The sequence below is a fragment of the Apostichopus japonicus genome, chromosome 16, assembly GCF_037975245.1.
Source record: "Apostichopus japonicus isolate 1M-3 chromosome 16, ASM3797524v1, whole genome shotgun sequence".
NCBI classification, from domain to species: Eukaryota; Metazoa; Echinodermata; class Holothuroidea; order Aspidochirotida; family Stichopodidae; genus Apostichopus; species Apostichopus japonicus.
Window position 1 is genome coordinate 16434501 of NC_092576.1, and position 20183 is coordinate 16454683.

At 38.1% G+C, this 20183-nt stretch overlaps 1 protein-coding gene across 7 annotated transcripts in view; it reads right to left on the minus strand.

Annotated features, from left to right (window-relative positions):
* Positions 1–19959, minus strand: part of LOC139982965 (neuronal acetylcholine receptor subunit alpha-9-II-like) — a 33573-nt gene extending 13614 nt beyond the window's left edge. Inside the window, exons 1-3 of one of the 7 annotated variants that reach the window (XM_071996215.1) lie at positions 19788–19959; positions 5884–5988; positions 5092–5237 (exon numbers count right to left, since the gene is read on the minus strand). In XM_071996215.1, the coding sequence (XP_071852316.1) occupies positions 5092–5237; positions 5884–5944 (207 nt within the window). In that variant the 5' untranslated portion in view covers positions 5945–5988; positions 19788–19959. Of the gene's footprint in view, positions 1–5091; positions 5346–5883; positions 5989–19350; positions 19669–19787 lie in introns of those variants that run through there. The other 6 variants (XM_071996218.1, XM_071996217.1, XM_071996216.1 and 3 more) reach the window with 6 other exon arrangements.
* Between the last annotated feature and the right edge of the window lie 224 nt (positions 19960–20183).

Sequence of the window (20183 nt, forward strand, 5' to 3'; positions counted from 1 at the left end):
CCTTTGATATATGGTTCTCCACTACAGATGACCCTTAAAATTTGCTGTAGTAATGTCAGGGGAATGAGGAGATCCTCAAAGCGTAAAATACATTTTACATATTTTCAGCGGCATCATTTTGATATTGCCCTTATTCAAGAAACTCATTCCACTATTGATATCGAAAATATTTGGAAGAATGAATGGGGAGGCCCCATACTTTTTTTCACATGGTACTCACTGCAGCACTGGGGTGGCTATTTTGTTTAACCCCAAATTAAATGTTACTATCATCGATTTTTATAGGGACCATATTGGTAGATGCATCATAGCAGATATTTCGATTGAGCATACTCCTTTAACTCTTGTCTGTAGCTATGGTCCAAATCTCGATAATCCTTCTTTCTTCAAGAGTATTACGAGCCGATTACATAGCTTCAATGGTCAGTCTATTATATGGGGTGGCGACTTCAACTTTGTTTTTAATCTTAGTATTAATAAGCAAGGGGGGCAGCCCAGAACAAACTTCCACGCCAGAGATGAGTGCCTTTTAGGAATGGCAGAACACGATCTCATTGATATTTGGAGAGAGAGAAATCCGTTGAATAAGTCCTTTTCTTGGCATTCGTCTGTTGGTGATATTTTTTGTAGGCTGGATTTCTTCCTTCTTTCTCGGTCGTTGGTTAACAAGGTTACTAATATTTGCTTCCAACCCCCTATCCAGTCGGACCATTCTTTAGTTGTTTTATCGCTGTCATTATCTGACGTCCCACGGGGAAGAGGCTTTTGGAAGTTCAATAATTCTCTGTTGTCTGACCCGGCGTATGTGGAGGCCACAAATGCTCTTTTTGACAATTTTATTGATAGCACATTTCATCTTGACCCTGCTTCTCGCTGGGAGTATATAAAATACAAAATTCGTAGTCACACTATCTCTTACAGTAAACGGAAGGCATATATTTCACGTAAGGAAGAACATGAAATGCTCATGTTGATTTCTGACCTTGATCAAAAAATAGTCATTGATACCTCCGCCGAAATACGCCGCCAACTGCATGAAGCCAGGGATAAACTTAATCTTTTGTATCGTAATAAGTTGGAGGGCATTATTGTTCGGTCGAGAGCGAAATGGGTAGAGTCAGGGGAGAAGAATACCAAATATTTTTTAAACCTGGAACGTCGTAATAAAACTAACAACACTATAAGCAAGCTCATTGTTAACAATCATCATATTTCTGGTAACGAGAATATACGGATCGAATTGAAAAGGTTCTATGAAAGTTTGTATTCTAGGGTTTTTTGCGACATAGGAACAGTATTCAGTGATATTCCTGTTTTCAATCCCGATGGAAACGATTTCAGTCATTGTGATGGCGATTTAACCCCCGAAGAGTGTTATAATACTTTGTTATCAATGTCTAATGGTAAATCTCCGGGTTCAGATGGTTTTTCCACTGAGTTTTATAAGTTTTTCTGGCCTACCATTGGTGACCTTGTTGTGGGTTCACTCAATTATGCTTTTCGCAACAAAGCACTGTCTTGTGAACAGAGCAGGGGTATCATCACTTTGATTTGTAAGCAAGATAAAGACCCACGTTATCTCAACAATTACAGACCCATTACATTATTAAATACGGATTACAAGATAGGAGCTAAATCCTTGGCGAATGGATTAAAAAGTATTATTCCACACATAATTGGTGAACATCAAACTGGGTTCATCTCAAATAGATTTATTGGCGAGAACATTCGTTTCATACTAGATCTCATAGATTACACTTCCGACACGCACAGGCCAGGTCTTCTGCTTTTCATTGACTTTGAAAAGGCTTTCGACTCCATGGATTGGAATTTCATTGAAAGATCTCTGGTCTATTTTAATATTGGGCATACTTTTCGTCGTTGGGTTTCCACCTTGTATGCGAATAGTGTTTCCTGTGTTTGTAACAATGGGTATTCCACTGGTTTCTTTCCAGTAAAGAGAGGCGTTAGGCAAGGCTGCCCACTGAGTCCATATCTATTCATAATTTGTGCTGAAATACTATCCAGGTCTATTTTAAATAACAATAATATAGGAGGGATCAATGTTTATGATAAGTGTTTCAAAATGTTACAATATGCTGACGATACTGTAATTTTGACTGATGGGACCAGGGAATCAATTATTGAGCTAAACAATACTTTTAATGTGTTTAAGTTAGCCTCTGGACTCAAAATAAATTATGGAAAGACAAAGGTTTTCCCAGTAGGCGATATGATCATGAACCCCCCCCCCCCCTTGCTTTCTTAGTGATTTTAATCTCAGTATTAGCGAGGACCCTATTCATTTCCTTGGTATTAGTTTCACACATAATGGAGACGATCTTTTTAGATTGAATTACATTCAGAAGCTCTCACGACTGAAAAGCCAGCTTAGGATTTGGAGCTCAAGGGATTTAACCCCTATTGGCAGGAACGTCATTGTTATATCTTTTGCTATGAGTCAATTGGTGTATTTAATCCAAGTTCTCCCCAATCCCCCTAAGTATTTCATGAAAGAGATACAGGACATTATATTTGACTTTGTTCTTGGTGCTCCAGATAAAGTGAGGCGTTTAACTATGATCAATACTGTTGATCGTGGTGGGTTGAATTATTCATGTTGACAGTTTTGCCAATGCTCTGAAGACTTCGTGGATTAAGCGTTATTATGATCCTACAGCTATAGGATTCTGGAAAATATTTTTCGACTATCACTTGACCCCCTTTGGAAAACAATTCTTATTTCGTTGTAATTTTAAAGGTACCGATATCGCCCATATTAGGAATACTTTCATTAAACAGATTTGTACAGCCTGGGGGTTGCCAATTTCACTATTCCGACTAGCAATTTTGTTGATCAGATCATTTGGAATAACTCACTCATTAGAATTGACAATACAACAATCTATGATCGGAGGTTTCATTTGGCCGGGGTTACTTATGTGAAAGACCTATTAAATGAGGAGGGGTCATTCTTTAATTATGTTCAATTCATTCGTAAATACAATATCCCTAGTTTTCCCTTCACTCGGCTGACAGGCATTATTTCCGCTATTCCCCGTGATTGGAAACGGTCGATGCAGAAAACAATCGATCGTTCTAGTGAAGATTCGGTTATCGAACGTTTATCCAGTATCACAAGTGTTTCGAGGCTGATATACCCACGTTTAATCAGACATATTTCACTTCCGCCACGTACCTGTGTAAAGTGGAATGCCTCCTTCACATTAACGGAAGATTATTGGGCGGTTATTTTCAAGATGCCATTCATTGCCCTCTCTGATACAAACATTCAGTACTTCCAATTTAGATTTTTACACCGGGTATTGGGTACAAATAAGTTATTGTACTATATGAATAAAGTCGAATCACCGCTCTGCAATTTTTGCCATATTGAGACAGAGAGCGTGGAACACCTGTTTTGGAGTTGCCATATTACATCTAGTTTTTTGCTAGATGCAGAACAGTTATTCTTCGGACGACAATTTATTTTGACAAATCGTGATTTCTTTTTTGGTTATAATTTGGTCCTGGACCACCCTATGAACTTCTTCATTTTGCATTGTAAATATTATCTGTATATCTGTAAGCAGAATGAAACTCTTCCTTCAGTTAATGACTTTTATTATAGAATGAAGTTTGTTATGAAGGTGGAGTCTTGTATAAATTCGAAAAATGGTTGTACAAAGAATGCGAAGACAAGATTCAGTATGTTGAAAGATCTGTTTAAACATATCCCCGCAATATTAGGGAACTGATATTTTACATATGAACAAATATGCTAGATATGCTACTAATATGTCCACTTTTAGAATATCTGTTTAACACAAGTTACATTTTGCTTATTATTTGATTATAATTGTATTTATGTATAACCTATGTTATCTATTAATACTAATAGTTATAATATTAATAATAATAATAAAAATTATAAACATTTAATAATTATAATAAAAATTTTAATAAAAATAATAATATTAATTATTATAATAATATGTAACATATTAATATTTGTGTATGCATGTATATATATACATATATTTGAATGTATATATATTTAGGTATGAATGTACATATCTATGAATGTGTATATCTATGTATTTATGTATGTGTACTGGTATTTATATGTTCACATATATTTATAAGAGAAGCGAGGGAAATACTCAGTTCGGAAACATTTTTCTCATTTTGTAAATAGTTCCTTTGTAACATTGAGCTGACATAACATTGTAGTAATCAGAATTGTAAATAATCTAAAAATTGTAATTGTAATAATAATTTAAACATGTGTGTACCATATGTTATGATACTTTTGAATAAATGAGATGGAAAAAAAAAAAACCTCATCAGCCGAGAATCGACTCTGGAACCCACCAACGCCGTCACTAACACCGATCGCATTCCTTTCACACTTCCTTTCCATCCCTTATTACAACACATTCGCCACATCCTATACAGGACCTTCAAAACCCTCACACGTGACCCTACCACTAAGTACGTTTTCACGGAGATGCCTATTACAGCGTATACGCGACTGAACAACCTGGCGGATCATTTGGTGAGGGCATCGCAACCTCAACCCACCCCTGTCGACACTCCCGGCACCTACCATTGTAACCGTAGTAGATGCAATAACTGCAAATATGTTACTTCTAATACTGTGCTTCGTATCACTGGCCCTAAAACCTCTTTTATAATCAGACATCATTTTTCATGTATTTCTACTAATGTGATTTATATTATTATGTGTAAACGTTGCAATTTACTTTACATAGGTGAAACTAAGCGAAGACTGGCAGATCGAATTACTGAACATTTACGCTCCGTCAAATCCAACTTTTCTGGTTACCCTGTTGCTTTTCACTTCAATCCACCCTTCCCCTGTAAGATCACTGACTTTTCCGTTACGTGTGCACTGTCCCCCAGAGGCACTAATATCGATCGGCTTGGCACCTTATCCCCTTATGGTTTAAACTTCAAATTCGATTTGTTTTAAGTTCTTTTACTCTTTTACTTTTTTTACTCTTTTACTTTTCGCTTCTTTCATGTGTGTGCATTTGACGATGGGTGGATAAATAAAGTGTACATTACCAAATAATGTATAAACGGCTCAAATCGGAGTCCAACTTCTACTGTTTGGTATGAATCTTTCACAGGTCTCAAGTATTTTACATACTCTGTTGTGTCGGTGAGGTTGCGATACAACCAATTTCGAGCGTTCATGTTAGCACTCTCCACTTTAGAAGGATACGTCAAGTAGAGTACGGTCATAAATATCACACGATGTAAGGTTTGCTTGTATTGCCTTTTTTCTCTCCTTTATTTGTGGGGTATTTAAGATGGAGCTAACATGTTAGGGACAAATAGGTTTATTCCAGAAGCGTTGATGAATACATCATGTATTCAATCTAGAAACACACTCGATGATAATATGTTGAAGGTAGTATGGTAATAGTGTTAATACTGAAACAAACACCAATATTTTGTCATTATAAGAGCCACAATAAACATAGTAATGTATTAATCAAAATGATTTCAATTGAAGCACAAGTGACTCAAACATCAAATCTGTGATAGCTTCCACATGGAATAAGCTTCTTTTTTTTAGCTGTTTGGCAAAGTTTTCATTACAGCTATCTTTATTACGTATACTAATAATTATGTTAACGTGTTTGTTCAACTTCAATGAAAAATACTCATATTATCTACGCAAACCTTTATAAATGTTTCCTAACGAAAATATGACAACTTCTGTTTTACCAAAGAGCTGAGAGTTCTATGCTTAACAGATTCAAATCGAAATTCTCTACCAGGGCTAACATGTATTTAAAATAAAATATAAGTCTTTCCATTAAATTCGGCAAAATTAATCAACATACTCACCGAAATATGAGGGATATGCATGTAACATCAACGCAAGCAGCAAGCAGTGAGAGAAAAACATGATGCTCCGATTATGAAGATGCCACAGCTCATCCAAACCCAAAACTATATAAATCAAAGAATGAAAGAAGATATGCTATGTTTCGATTCATATAGCTTTCTTTTATATGCTGGTGTCCTACTTTATCAGGAATAATCAACATATATGAAAACAACACCTACGTAGGTGTCTCTCAGCAAACGACTGTAAAAATGCTTTTGATAACATTTAAGTCGTTTAGTGGGTTCAACTTCAATCTGCCAACGCTGTATGTACCCACTCAAAGGTGACATTGCAATAGCAGTATGCATTTATTTCGACTTATGCAAGCACTAGCAACTGTTCAGTCGGTTCAACTGCCAATTGTACCGTATCTATCCCTGTATTTACTCGGTCAACGGTATTTTTGATGTACTGACAGCACTCTCTACCATGGCTACCGTTCTTCAGACATAATATTTTTTTCAGAGGTGGTTCTACTGCTTGGATATCGTTATGAATTGATGGGACAAATATGTTGGCTTAATTGTGATGACCTAGTTAAAGTTGTTCTAAGTATGACCATTTGAACTCTTAATATCTAAATGAAGGGTTCATTATGTAGATCTATCTGAATTGAGCAGGACAGGCTTTCGCAACCGACGACCGTTTACATTAGATTTGTGAGTTTTCTTAATAGGAAAACAATCCGCGAAACCAAAAGCCTTTTGATGTCTAGTCATGATGCTAAATCAAACTACTTTTGGATGCAAGCACCCTCCATAACTCTGATAACGCTTACTTAAGGGAAGAAATATCATCATTTAAAGAGTCACGTGAAGAGCATATTCAGATGTTTGACGAGCAAGCCATTATTACAAAACAAAAAGGAACGATTTTCACTCCGCAATAATATTCGAATTATTGGACTAAAGTATCAGAAGGACGAAGATTGTTTGAAAATGGCTACCAATGTATTCGCCAAAGCTGGAATCCCAAATTGTAAAACTGAGAGGGTCATCGTAATGACACACATGTTCAAGGGCAAAGGCGTCACTTGCTGGTAAAAGTGTCTTCATACCAAGACAATATAGTTATTTTCAAAATGCTAGACAAAAGAAGATGGACAAGGAAGGTGAATGAGATGTCCCACCAGGGGATCATATTACGGTTTAGCGGAGGCTGCTAGAGATAGGCGAATGTAAAGCATTTCGATTTTGAACAGTAGAAGCCTCTTCCAACCAAGGATCGGCTCAAAATTTATCGATGTTTATCTCTTAGTTTCGATTAAAGTGTTAACAGTTTCCTGTTTGTTTGCTTTTGCTGTTACTGCTGTGCTGAGGTATGTCCTCGTTAAACATTGCCACCTGAGCCTTTTCAGTAGTCACCAAGGTGCCCTTGTTTGCGCCACAATATGGCGTCGTATTTTTTTAACTTTTAGTAGTGACAACATCGATTCGTTTCCTTAGCTGCTTCGCTATTCCTACAAGTTGGATTGATTCCTTATGTATTCACCCTTCACCCTCCGTTTGAACTTTTCAACAGACACTCCGTGTTTTCGTATTTTTCATCTTGCGTGTTTTATAATTTTGAGCCCTACAAACTTACTACAGACATTGTTTCTACCATTCAATGGCCAACGATTTAAAGTTGATCACTTTTAATGTAAGCGGGCTCAGGCAAGAAAGAAAACGGAGACAACTATTTGCAGCCCTCTACAGACGCAAATTGTACATAATTCTCTTACAAGAAACACACAGCTGTCTTACAACTAAGAAATACTTGAAAGTAGACTGGCTTGGAACTAATCTATTCTCGCATGGGACAACTGTAAGTCGTAGAGTTTTTATTTCTTATTAATCCTAGTTTAACTTTAAATATTAATAAGCAGGAACGTAGTTCATTCGGTAGATTTATAATAGCAGGTATTTAAGTTCATAATCGTATTTTTACGCTTGCATGCATTTATGCCTCTAATACTGACAATCACAGCTTTTTGATGGAAGCGTCCATTATCTTAAGTAGGTTTCATGGTGATAACATTATATTTGTATGGGATTTAATCTTAGTTCTCAACTTGGAGCTCGAACAAAAAGAAGGAAACCCTAGAACCAATTTTAAAGCAAGGGAAAATTGTTTCGATTTCATGGGCACTCATGATCTTGTTGATATTTGGAGAGAGAAAAACCCACCTCTTACAAATTTCACTTGGAGTTCTATGTCACTCCCGGTATTTATTGTAGGCTTGATTATTTCCTAGTTTCTACACATACTTGTCATGCACTAACAAACGTGATCTTCTCTCTTTATTCAATCAGACCATTATTTTATTTGTCTCACTTTTGCAACTGGTTCTTTAAGTAGATGTCAATATTGGAAACTAAACAGTTTTCTACTATATTTCCCTTATCGACGATCTTATTCATGATGAATTTTGTAACAATATGGGTAACGACGCTTCGGAACGTTGGGAATTGTTGAAATTTAAAATTCGTTCAGCCAGTAGAAAGCATTCTAAGCTGAGGCCAAAGACCGTAGCAGCAAATAAAAAGAGCTAATAGATAAAACTGCTGTTCTTGAACAACAGATGTATACAGCTGAGTCTTCGGAAATTCTTTCTCATCCTAAAATTCCTCCAAGTGATTTAATTTCTTATTACAATTACAAGCTCCAGGGTACGATTATTAGATTGCGGGCAAGATCGATGGAAGAAGGGGAAAATGCAAAATATATCATAAATTTAGAAAATAGAAACAAATCCCTAAATGATATTCATAAACTTCAAAACGGTGATGGTCTACTCCTATCTGAAAAAAATGATATCTTACTCGAGACTAAAAATGATGACAAGACCATATATAGTTCCAGTGAATGCTTTCTTATACTTTTTCAATGAACACTCTACTCAGCAGGCACCAGTTGAGGATGAGGCATCTGTCGACGGCAAACTCTCTTTGGATGAATGTTCTCAAGTCATTAGCTCTATGAATAATGATAAAGCTCCCGGGAGTGATGGTTTTTCCGCTAATTTTTATAAAACATTTTTGCACTTAATAGGACAAATAGTAGCAGATTCCCTAACACTAGGTTTTGAAAAAGTCAAGCTGCATTCTGAACAAACTAGAGGCGTAGTAACATTGTTCTTTAAAACTAACAAAGATTTTACTTCTTTAAATAATTATCGCACAATCACTCTTTTATACACTGTCTATAAGATCGGTGCTCAAGCGATTGCCTACAGATTGAAACTGGTTTCCTTCAAAATAAATTGAGAGGAGAAAATATCAGATTCGTTCTAGATCTTTTAGATTATACTTCTCACCATAATGTCCCGGTGTTTATTTCTAGTTGATTTTGAAAAAAAAAAACGTTTAATAAACTGGAATGGAACTTTATTGACAGAACACTTACCTACCTCCAGTTTAACGGTAGCTTTAAACAGTAAGTCAATGTCTTCTATAATCATAGTACTGCTTGCATTTGCAATAATGGGCACTCTACAGGTTTTTCCCCTGTTCAAAGAGGGTTCAGGCCAGGTTACCCCCTGAGTCCGCACTTGCTTATTCTAATTACTGAGATATTGGCTTTTTAGGATTCAGAATAATAATACCATTGAAGGTATCACTATTAACAACAGGGAATTAAAAAGTATGCAATATGCCGACGATACTACGTTTTCCCTTGATGGTAGCAGAGAATCTATGACGAGACTCTGCGTATCCTCAATAGACTAAACCTTACTTCCGGTCTATCAATCAATGCGATGGAAATGACTTGTTTCGATTGTACTACGTGCCTAAGCTCTCCAGACTTAAAACTTGCCTTAATTTATGGTCGTCTAGGGATCCTAATGTAATTGGCAAGACTTTTGCTCTGTCTCTTTCTCTTTCTAGTTTTGCCAAATCCTCCTAGAGAGTTCATCAGGGACCTAGAAAAAAGTCATCTTTGACTTTATTGGTCGGGTAATCCCGACAAAATAAAACGTTCGGTTATTATTGATTCGATTAGCAACGGAGGGCTTAAAGTTACCCACGTCCATAGCTTTATTAACAGTTTAAAATGTACATGGATAAGAAGATATTGCAATGATAATAAAGGCCCCTGGAAGGTTTTCTTTTTCGATGTTCCCTTGAACTCTTACGGCAAGAAATCGATTATTCAGAGTAACTGTTCTAAGAACGATGTAATCAACATTAAGAAAATAATATTTGAGGCAAATTGTTTGTGGCTGGTCTTTTTGACCTCCGAAGGACAGTTTTGGGAACCGATTGATCTGGAACAACTCATTCGCATTAACAACAGTATTATAATGTATGATCATTTCAATACAAATATAAAGGAGTGTCGCGTCACTGCTTCTTTTATCATAGATGTAGAAATGCGTTTTCTATGAAACAGTTCTTCTTCTCAACACAGAACATTTTCTTGGCTTGGATACAGGTGCTATACACCCATACAATTTTCTTATTTTACACATGAAGTACTGCATTTATGATTGCAGACTAAGTAGACGCGTACAACATGTAAATTAGCATTTATCATTAAATTTTAATTTTAAGTTTGCAATTAGTATAGAACGTTTTAATAATTTGAGAGTGTCCAGATATGTAGGAAATATCGTGAAACTTTCTCTGACTTGAAAAAAAAAGTTGACTCACTGGCAAGGTCTATTCTCAATCATGTTTAAATGAATTTTTATCCATTCACCCCATTTGTATGCTTGTCTTTGTAATGTTATTGAATATGAATTTAGATGTACGTGTCCAAACGATACACTACATTGTAGAATCTGCACCTGTTTGTTATTGAGCTGTGCATTTGCATATCGGTATATAAGAATTAAAGCATGCAGTCTGCTCGTCCTTGTTCACCCTGTCTCTCCATCTGTCAACACGTAGTCTTGGACATGTCGTCCTATAACTGTGCTACATCTGTCCTGTACAGCATGACTATGTAACGCAATAAAATATAACTGGTTAATACTCAACGTCGACTGTGTTCTACTTGATCGCTTCAAGAACTCATATATCTAAACAAAGAAACATGACATGGTGCCAGCGAATGGAAAGCAGTCCATAGAAATAGATAGTCGCTAAGGCATAAAAGTCTTCGAAGCACGTTAGAGTAAGTTACACTATATAGTGAGTGCGCCGCTGGGAAGACAGGGTGCAAGCCACGAGGCGGACGTGTAACAAAAAACGTCATTTTAGTTACATTAAGTTTGACCGGACTTATATTTATTTCATCAGTGGAAGTTTGCCATATACTAATTACGTGAAACAACAGTACTGGCATAGCATCAGAGTCTAGAATCATGCAACTTATTCAAATTGGTACTTGTATTGTGCTGAGTGTATAACATCAGCCCAAAGAACAATCAACATTCCAGACCATTTCCTATGGTTTCTATCCAATGCAGGATGACGACCACGCATTATTACTAAAGATGCACGAACAGGCAACGATGTACCGTCTGTGAGGAGACTGCAGCATATTCCTTTAGCGGAATTGGCTACTTCAGTTCTGGGCTCAATAATGGAGGGTCTTCCAGTTTCCATACGTTGAAAGTGTAGTAATATTCGCCATACGCAGTGTGCTGTACAAGGTGCAAAACTTGTTTCTGGTCCAGTCTACTTGCTGTTGGAGTACAACCTCACCGTTCATGGGTACAGAAGGTGACCTGAACTGACGGAGTTCCCAACAGATACTCTCCATGAACTAAGACGATTTATTTTATGACTGTCGTAAAATTGTTTTCATGTACTATATTGTTGCATACCTGGTAAACAAACCTGGTGAGTGTTAAGTAACATTTAGCTAAGCTCTTACAAAGTAGCCTAAGCTTGTAAGTTGTAGTATTGTCTATATGGTACAGTGCTAGTGTACTAGTGATAACATAAATACATGGGCCAATACAAGCTACGGTAAAAAAGCATAGGTATATAATCAAATCTGGAAATTTGCGAAATTCTGATCTAGTTGTTAGTATTCAAATACGTTGTTACCAAAATGGGGGACTCGTATTTTGTATCCCCACCAACGTTTGATTGGAATTCAAGTGACTTACCAACATCGTTTCGAAATTTCACAAAGCATTGTTGTCTAATGTTTGATAGTCCCATGGCACAATCTACTAAATCAGGCAAGATACAAGTCACATATGTACTATTGTGGATGGGCCAGCAGAGTATTAACATTTTTGATACATGGAATATTACAGACACACAACGTGAAAGTCGTTATGAAATCTTCAATTTGTTTGAAAAGCACTTTGAACCGAAGACAAATTATCCGCTATGTAGGTTCCAACTTCAAAGATTCAGACAAATGCCTTCTGAAAATGTTGATGAATTCATAACCCGCTGCCGAATCCAGGGTAGTAAATGTAACTCTAATCCAACTGAGCTTGAAAGTAGACTGACTGAAAAGCTAATAATTAATAATAAGAATAAATACTACTAATAAAGCGCCTCCCAAAAATCTCGAAGCGCTGTACAGTGAGAAGAAAGTCAAAAACAGATAAACCAGGCTAAGAAACCAAAAGATGCAAACTCAAAAAGATACGAAATACAGTAAACAGAAAAAAACAGCTAAGAGGATAAGACTATAGAACCTACAAAAATAAAACAGGCTAAAAAGCAAACTAGTAACCAAATAAAAAGAAGCAAAGACTGTGACAGTTAAAAACAGCTAAAAAGGTAAGTTTTCAAATCTTTCTTAAAACGGTTAAGATGAGGTGCTTCACGAAGGTCCCAAGGCAAATTGTTCCAGACTTCGGGAGCTGCAGCGCTGAAACATCTGTCTCCGTAGAATCTAGTGTTGCACATGCGAGGACGACAAAGGAGGGTTTCGGACGACGAGCGGAGACGACGTTGTGGTGAGTAGGAAGCGACGAGGTCCGTCAGATAACTAGGGGCCATACCGTGAATAGCCTTGAAGGCAAGAAGGGCAACTTTGTAACGAATGCGAAGATGGAGGGACAGCCAGTGCAGATCACGGAGGATTGGAGTAATATGGTCGTGCTTCTTGGAACGTGTGACAAGACGGCCGGCCGAGTTCTGAATGAGCTGAAGTTTGGAAAGTTCAGTGGACGGAATGCCGTACAGGAGGCTGTTGCAGTAGTCCAAGCGGGACGTAATGAATGAATGGACAAGTCGTTCGGTAGATTTGTGGTCGAGGTATTTGGCGAGTTGTCCGATCTTGTATAATGCGAATGAAGCTGCGGAGGCGGTGTTCTTTACATGATGTTTCATGTTGAGGTTACAATCAACGATGACTCCGAGGCTCTTAGCTTTCAATACAGTGTCAACGAATGAATCATCAACTGCAATTTTAGGTGATGTTGGGCACTTCAGGAATTTCGAAGAGATATGCAGGACCTCTGTTTTAGAGTCATTGAACATTAATTTGTTCTGTATGCTCCAGGACTTAATGTCACGTATGCAGGACTCCAGACGAGATATCGAAATTTCACGGTAACCAGGACTTAAGGTAAGATACAGTTGGGTATTGTCGGCGTAGGACATATAATCTAAACCATGAGCGGAGACGATGTCCCCAAGTGGAGCAACATACATGGCGAAAATGGATGGTCCCAGTACGGAGCCTTGTGGCACGCCGTCATTGAGGTTACGCGGGATCGAGCGGGCTCCTCTTATATTTACAGAAAAACTGCGGCCCCTCAAATAGGATTCGAAACACTTCCGAGCTGTGGCAAGAATACCGTAGCGGTTCTGAAGACGTTCAAGTATGATGTCGTGATCAATTGTATCGAAGGCCGCAGAGAAATCCAACAAAACCAGCAAAGCTTCTTGACAATGATCGACAGCTTCCAAGAGATCGTTCTGTATACGAAGCATAGCTGTCTCAGTGCTGTGGTGCTTACGCTACGCGGATTGTTTCGGAGCATGCAAACCCTCCCGTTGGAGGTAATCATTAATTTGGGCAGCGGCTGCTCGCTCTATAGTCTTAAAGATGAACTTCAGGTTCGAAATCGGACGGTAATTCTGTTGGTTGTTTTTATTCAAGTTTGTCTTCTTCAGAATGGGAACAACTTGAGCAGATTTCAAATCTTCCGGGATAACTCCAGTTGAAAGTGAGTAATTGACGATGCTCGTAATGTGTGGAAGCAGAAGATCCAAACATGACTTTAGAACGTCCATAGGAATTGGGTCCAGAGAACAGGACGAAGAAGGCGATTTTATTATGAGCTTCCGAACTCTCTCATCGTCCACATGATCAAATGAAGTAAACGTGCTTTCACAATGAGCAGACACATTCACAGAAATATCCGGTGGCGTAAGGTTGTCAAGTTTGTCACGGAGATTGCGGACTTTGTCATTAAAGAACGCAGCAAATTTCTCAGCAAGTGATGCGTCCGAGACATGATCAGGTAAGGTATGAGAGCTAGATGGTTTGCACATGCGATCAATAAGCTGAAATAATTGCCGGTCACTGCAATTTTCGATTTGATCCCGATGATAATTTTGTTTGGCTCCGTCGAGCAAAGTACGATAAAGCTCACATTTCTCGAAGTACAACTGTCTGTCGATCATTGAGCCAGATTTCATCATTCTTCTTTCCAGCCTCCTTCTTTGCTGTTAAGCCTGTTGTAGCTCATCGCTATACCACGGTGCGTGCGGACGGAGGGTTATTGTGCGGTGCTTCAGAGGGGCATGTTCATCCAGAAGGTGACGAAGACCGGTATCGTAACGTTCCGCAAGATCAGAAATTGGCCCGGATGAAAGAGGCAGATCAGCAATGTCCCTCTTGAACTCAGAAATATCAATTGCTTTCAAATTACGTGAGTCCGTCTCGACCTTAACAGCAGACGGTCGAGTGATATTAAGAACGCATTTAACTGGAGAGTGATCAGAGGGCATTCCAGTGAGAACAGAGACCTGGGAGACAAGTGGTGTTGTTTTCCGTGAGATGATGAGGTCCAGCGTATGACCGTGACGGTGAGTACCGTTCGGTTCATCAACATGTTGTTGGAATCCAGCTGAATCAAGCAACTCCAAGAAGAAGGCAGCATCCTGGTTTAAGGGATCATCCACATGGAAGTTAAAGTCACAGTTATGACGATATAGCCGGGGTGTGTCGCGAGGGTCTCAAGTAGAGATGAAAATTCCTCGAAGAATAATTTACATGTCAGCTTGTTCTTTCGAGATGGGTAAATAGTGAGAATTCTCACTGCAGATGTCCGGCTGGTGAAATTGCTGTCCATGTATTCGAATGAGCAGTAGTTATCAATTGTGTTAGCATTGACTTTGAATCCTTTATGAGATAAAAGACACACACCACCATCTTTCCTGTGCTGACGAGGACGATGTTGGATATTAAAATGAGGCAAGGCGTTTTGTAAGTCCGCTATGGTACGATCATTCCGTTGATCACCGTTCAGCCAGGATTCCGTTATCGTGAGAATATCAAACTTTTCCTCAATAATGAGATCAGTGATGGAGGATATCTTGGACTTCATCGAACCGGCGTTCCATGTGGCAAGCGACGCCTTTGGGCCAGTTTTGTTTACATCGCGTAGCGTTGGAGATAGTAAAATCCGAACAGAAGTAAGATTATAAAAAGACACACCACGAACAGAATGTCTCCGCATTGGGTCCCTTTGAGATAAAACTGTGTGAATAGGGGATTTTCTGCCTTGCAGACCACCACGACATCCCCTCTTTGTCTTCCGAGCAATGTTTAATTCTTTCAGGCGGTCCCAATCGGTTGGTGTGAATGGCCGTCGATCAATCGGATTAGCCGAGCTATTCCTTAGATTCAATAGCACGTCTATGGTGTAAGTCAGCCTTGCCATCATGACAAGTATCATGAACACAGCACATGCGCAGTGCACTAAACAACGTGTGTTAAAGGCATGCATGTAGGCTGTATGAGAATGCACAGTATAGGCTAAGTGATAGGCTCCGTTAACTATGTCCAATAAAAATGATAAAACGATGAAATCGAATTAAAACAAATCTACCAACCTAAAATGACTGATGGCTCTCAAAAAGTACACGAACAATACTTACAATAAGATGTTAATAGTCCGAAACGGAGTGAAAGCCCAAAAGTGTAGAAAAACGAAGGGTATGAAACACTGAAATTGCTAGCGATATGCAGCCACGAGGGCGCACTTCATCACTAATTGGCACATCACACAGGAAGGTGCAGCAAATTATGTTAGGCAAAGATGAAACCCTAAAGTTAGATGATGCATTAGATGTAGCAAGATCATATGAGGCTACAAGGACAAATATGGAAGCATAAATAAATGCACCCTCTATTTATGTAGACTATGTGCACAAAGGTTACACTAAATTCTATCCTGGAAATACCCAAAAGTGTGTTAGGTGTGGACTAAATTATCCACACAGGGGGAAGTGTCCGGCTGAAGGGACAAATTGTAATTATTGTGGAAAGCCAAACCATTGGGATTTGGTATTTAGAAAAAAAGAAACGTGATGGAAAGGTGATCATCCAAAAAGGGGGAGAGGCAGTTTTAAGCCTCGTAAGCCCCAAGGTGAGCAACGGGTAAACAGTTTGACAAATGCACATACAGATGTCACTAACTCTGTAAACCAGAGTGACTCTCGTCTAAACAGAGGTGCCAAAAACCTTCATTATGATTCAATACATATTTATTATATTTTAATATAAATGGTCCTCAAAAATTAGCTGATATTCAAGCTGTTGTCAACCTGAACATAGCTTTAGGTGATCAGCTAGGCACACTTAAGGTCAAAGTTGATACTGGTGCCGAAGTAAATTACTTGCCTTTGCGTACATTTAACCAAATGTATCAACATTGTATTGATAAAAGTGGTAATCCACTGTCTAGATCTACTAAACCTATCGAAACCATGGTCATGGCTTACAATGATAGCATCATACGTCATTTCGGTACTCATACCCTAAAATGCGAGTTTCGTAATAGAACTATAGAAACTGAAATTTATGTTTCTGATGTCAAAGGTCCAGCTATTTTGGGATTAAACTCATCCCTAATATTGAAGTTAGTTACTTTGCATTGTAGAGTGTCTGTTGATACCACTAAACCTGACACTGCAGATGACTTAAGAAAACTATACTCTGAAAGATTTGAAGGGATTGGCAAACTAGAAGGAACTATCATGTTCCACCGGTAGTTCATGATGCTCGTAGATGTCCAATACAAATAAAAGAAGATGTAAAGAGAGAATTAGATGACTTGGAGAAACTAGGTGTAACTGAATCTGTTACAGAGCCAACCGACTGTGTAGTGTAGTGTACTCCCAAAAGCCAATGGGAAATGGGATGTATGTCTAGACCCCAAAGACTTAAACTCTGCCATAGAACATACTTACCATAAGACCCCAACATTGAAGAAAGTTACTCATGAGCTTCACAGAGTACCGTATTCTCCAAATTGGATGCTAGACATGGGTATTGGTCTATCATGTTGGATACAGAATCCAGTTTCCTAACTACTTTTAATAGTCCCTTTGGACGGTATATATTTAAAAGGCTGCCATTCGGCTTGTCTGTAAGTCAGGACATATTTCAGGCAAAACTGGATACAATTTTGGAGTTATGTCCAGGTACTTTTGGAATTTCTGATGACATAAGTGTGTATGTCAAAACAGAGGAAGAACATGACCAAAATCTCCACAGGCTCATGCAAGTGGCAAGAGAGAAGGAATTTGTGTTCAATTACGAGAAGTGTGAAATAAAGAGGCTAGACAGTCTTCGGCTTCGGTTATTATTTGTATTGTTTTTTTTTTTCTGTCAGAACGCTGCAAGGTGCAGGTGAAGTGCAATTGTAAATATGTAAATCATTGTATCTTTTAATTAAGAATCACTGTAAATTACATCCAATCTGAATTAAAAGGTCTAACAATAATAATAATAATAATGATGATGATAATGATGATGATGATGATGATGATGATGATGATGATGATGATGATGATGATGATGATGATGATGATGATGATGATGATGATGATGATGATGATGATGATGATGGTGGTGGTGGTGGTGGTTGTGGTGGCGGTGACGGTGACGGTGGCAGTGACGGTGACGGTGACGATGACGATGATGATGACGATGACGACGATGACGACGATGACGACGATGACGATACAATCGTTAAACGTATTTCAAAGGTTTCCTTTTAAATATTCTAGAATTTATGTACAAATGAATTTAAAACCCTGGACGTTAAAGTCTCAATACGTGTTTGCTGATGAATTTCGGAAAATAAACTTCCGAAGCAGATTGTTACTTATTCTAAATGCACTCTTACCAGGTAGGTTTAATGGTGAAAAGCTGTCGCTATCGAAAGAAAGATATTTATTTCCTGTTGCCCTTATGTATAAACTCGTATCGTCCAAATGTTTGACCCAATTTCACAAAGGAAACGTTTGAAACCACCTGATTATTCCTTGCAATGAAATGAAATGACACAATTTTGCGAGCTACATCGGTAAGACCGAAAGAAATATAATATTCGAGAGGATGAACCTAACACACAGACTAGCTACGAAAGTGAAAGTAAGCCTAGGCGTAACGGTCGTAAACAAAACAGAGAGATTTGATTGGCGCATGATCTTTTGTGCGAGGCTTGCACATTTTGATCGAAGTTTGAAGAATCTACGGACCCGTTAAAAAAATCTGGCTTTTATTCAGCTCAAAATGTTTATCGACTGATAACTCAATAAACAGAATGATTATTAATATAAAAATTGCATAGAACGGTGTTATTATTTTAGGGCAGTAAGCTGGAAAGGTCGAAGTTAAAATTTGGCAAACACAATTGAGAATTTAGGAGAGAAAAAAAGGAATACATGTTTGGTTTCGTCACAAACTTTCTGTTTTCCTATCAATGAACGCAGGCTGTTATTTTTATGTTAATTTGTGTAGGTACATTCTTTTCAACTTTTCCCAGTGTTTCACCATGTTTTCTGCCAAGAGAGAATGTTTCTTAACATTCTCCCTCAATGGTAGATGGTAATTGGAAGTGGGGGATGTGGAAGGGGGAGGCTAAGGTAGATAATGGGGTAAAGGCAAAGGATACATTGCAGGAAGAGAAAGCTATACAGTACTTTTAGGGTTTATTTTAAACTTGCTAAAATGATTTATGCGTCTGAAAGGTTGGTTTTCGAAATATGATTGTAGGGAGGGTGTAGGGGAAGGTAGGAAAGAAAGAAATATATATTATTTCAGTCAGACTACAAATGAAATTAACTGTACCCAAGACCAGTAATGATATTTTTATCACTTCACTATTATTGTTAAGATATTTCTTAAAATGAATGATAATTAACTGTATTCATGTAAATTAATGAGAATATGTATTACTTATTCAATAATGTTATTCGGTTCAAAAAGTCAAACAGTACGTTGGGAGCGCCGGTGATTGTACAACTGTTTGGTTGTGCTATATAGAACAACAATAGGCCTACCTTCAGTTTATACCGATTCAATCCGTTGAGTGAGGCTCAAGCTTCAAGGCTGACCGTAAGTATTTACAAGAAACGTGATTCCCAAAAAAAAAACAGTTTCATGTCACACTACAAGTAGACTAGGATACCGAACAAAGCTAACTGGACTGGACTTCACGGTGTAAATGCCTCTTATACTGAGAAGATGTGGCGAAATAAAGTGAAACACCATACGGTTAATTTGCATATAATGGACAATGTTGCAATACTGGCGGGGATTCCCCACATTTGCAACTTGACCTCGACCGAAACTGCTTGGTAGGTAAATATGAAACCTTATAATAAAATATAACTTTCACCTTAAAAGTGCAAGTTAAATGCGAACAGGGTTCAGAACGTTTTATTTTTCCGGTGACCAATATAACACATTTTCAACAACCTTGCAACAATAGGCCTACCTTCAGTTTATACCGATTCAATCCGTTGAGTGAGGCTCAAGCTTCAAGGCTGACCGTAAGTATTTACAAGAAACGTGATTCCAAAAAAAAAAAACAGTTTCATGTCACACTACAAGTAGACTAGGATACCGAACAAAGCTAACTGGATTGGACTTCACGGTGTAAATGCCTCTTATACTGAGAAGATGTGGCGAAATAAAGTGAAACATCATACGGTTAATTTGCATATAATGGACGATGTTGCAATACTGGCGGGGATTCCCCACATTTGCAACTTGACCTCGACCGAAACTGCTTGGTAGGTAAATATGAAACCCTGTAATAAAATATAACTTTCACCTTAAAAGTGCAAGTTAAATGCGAACAGGGTTCAGAACATTTGTTTGTTTTTTTTTT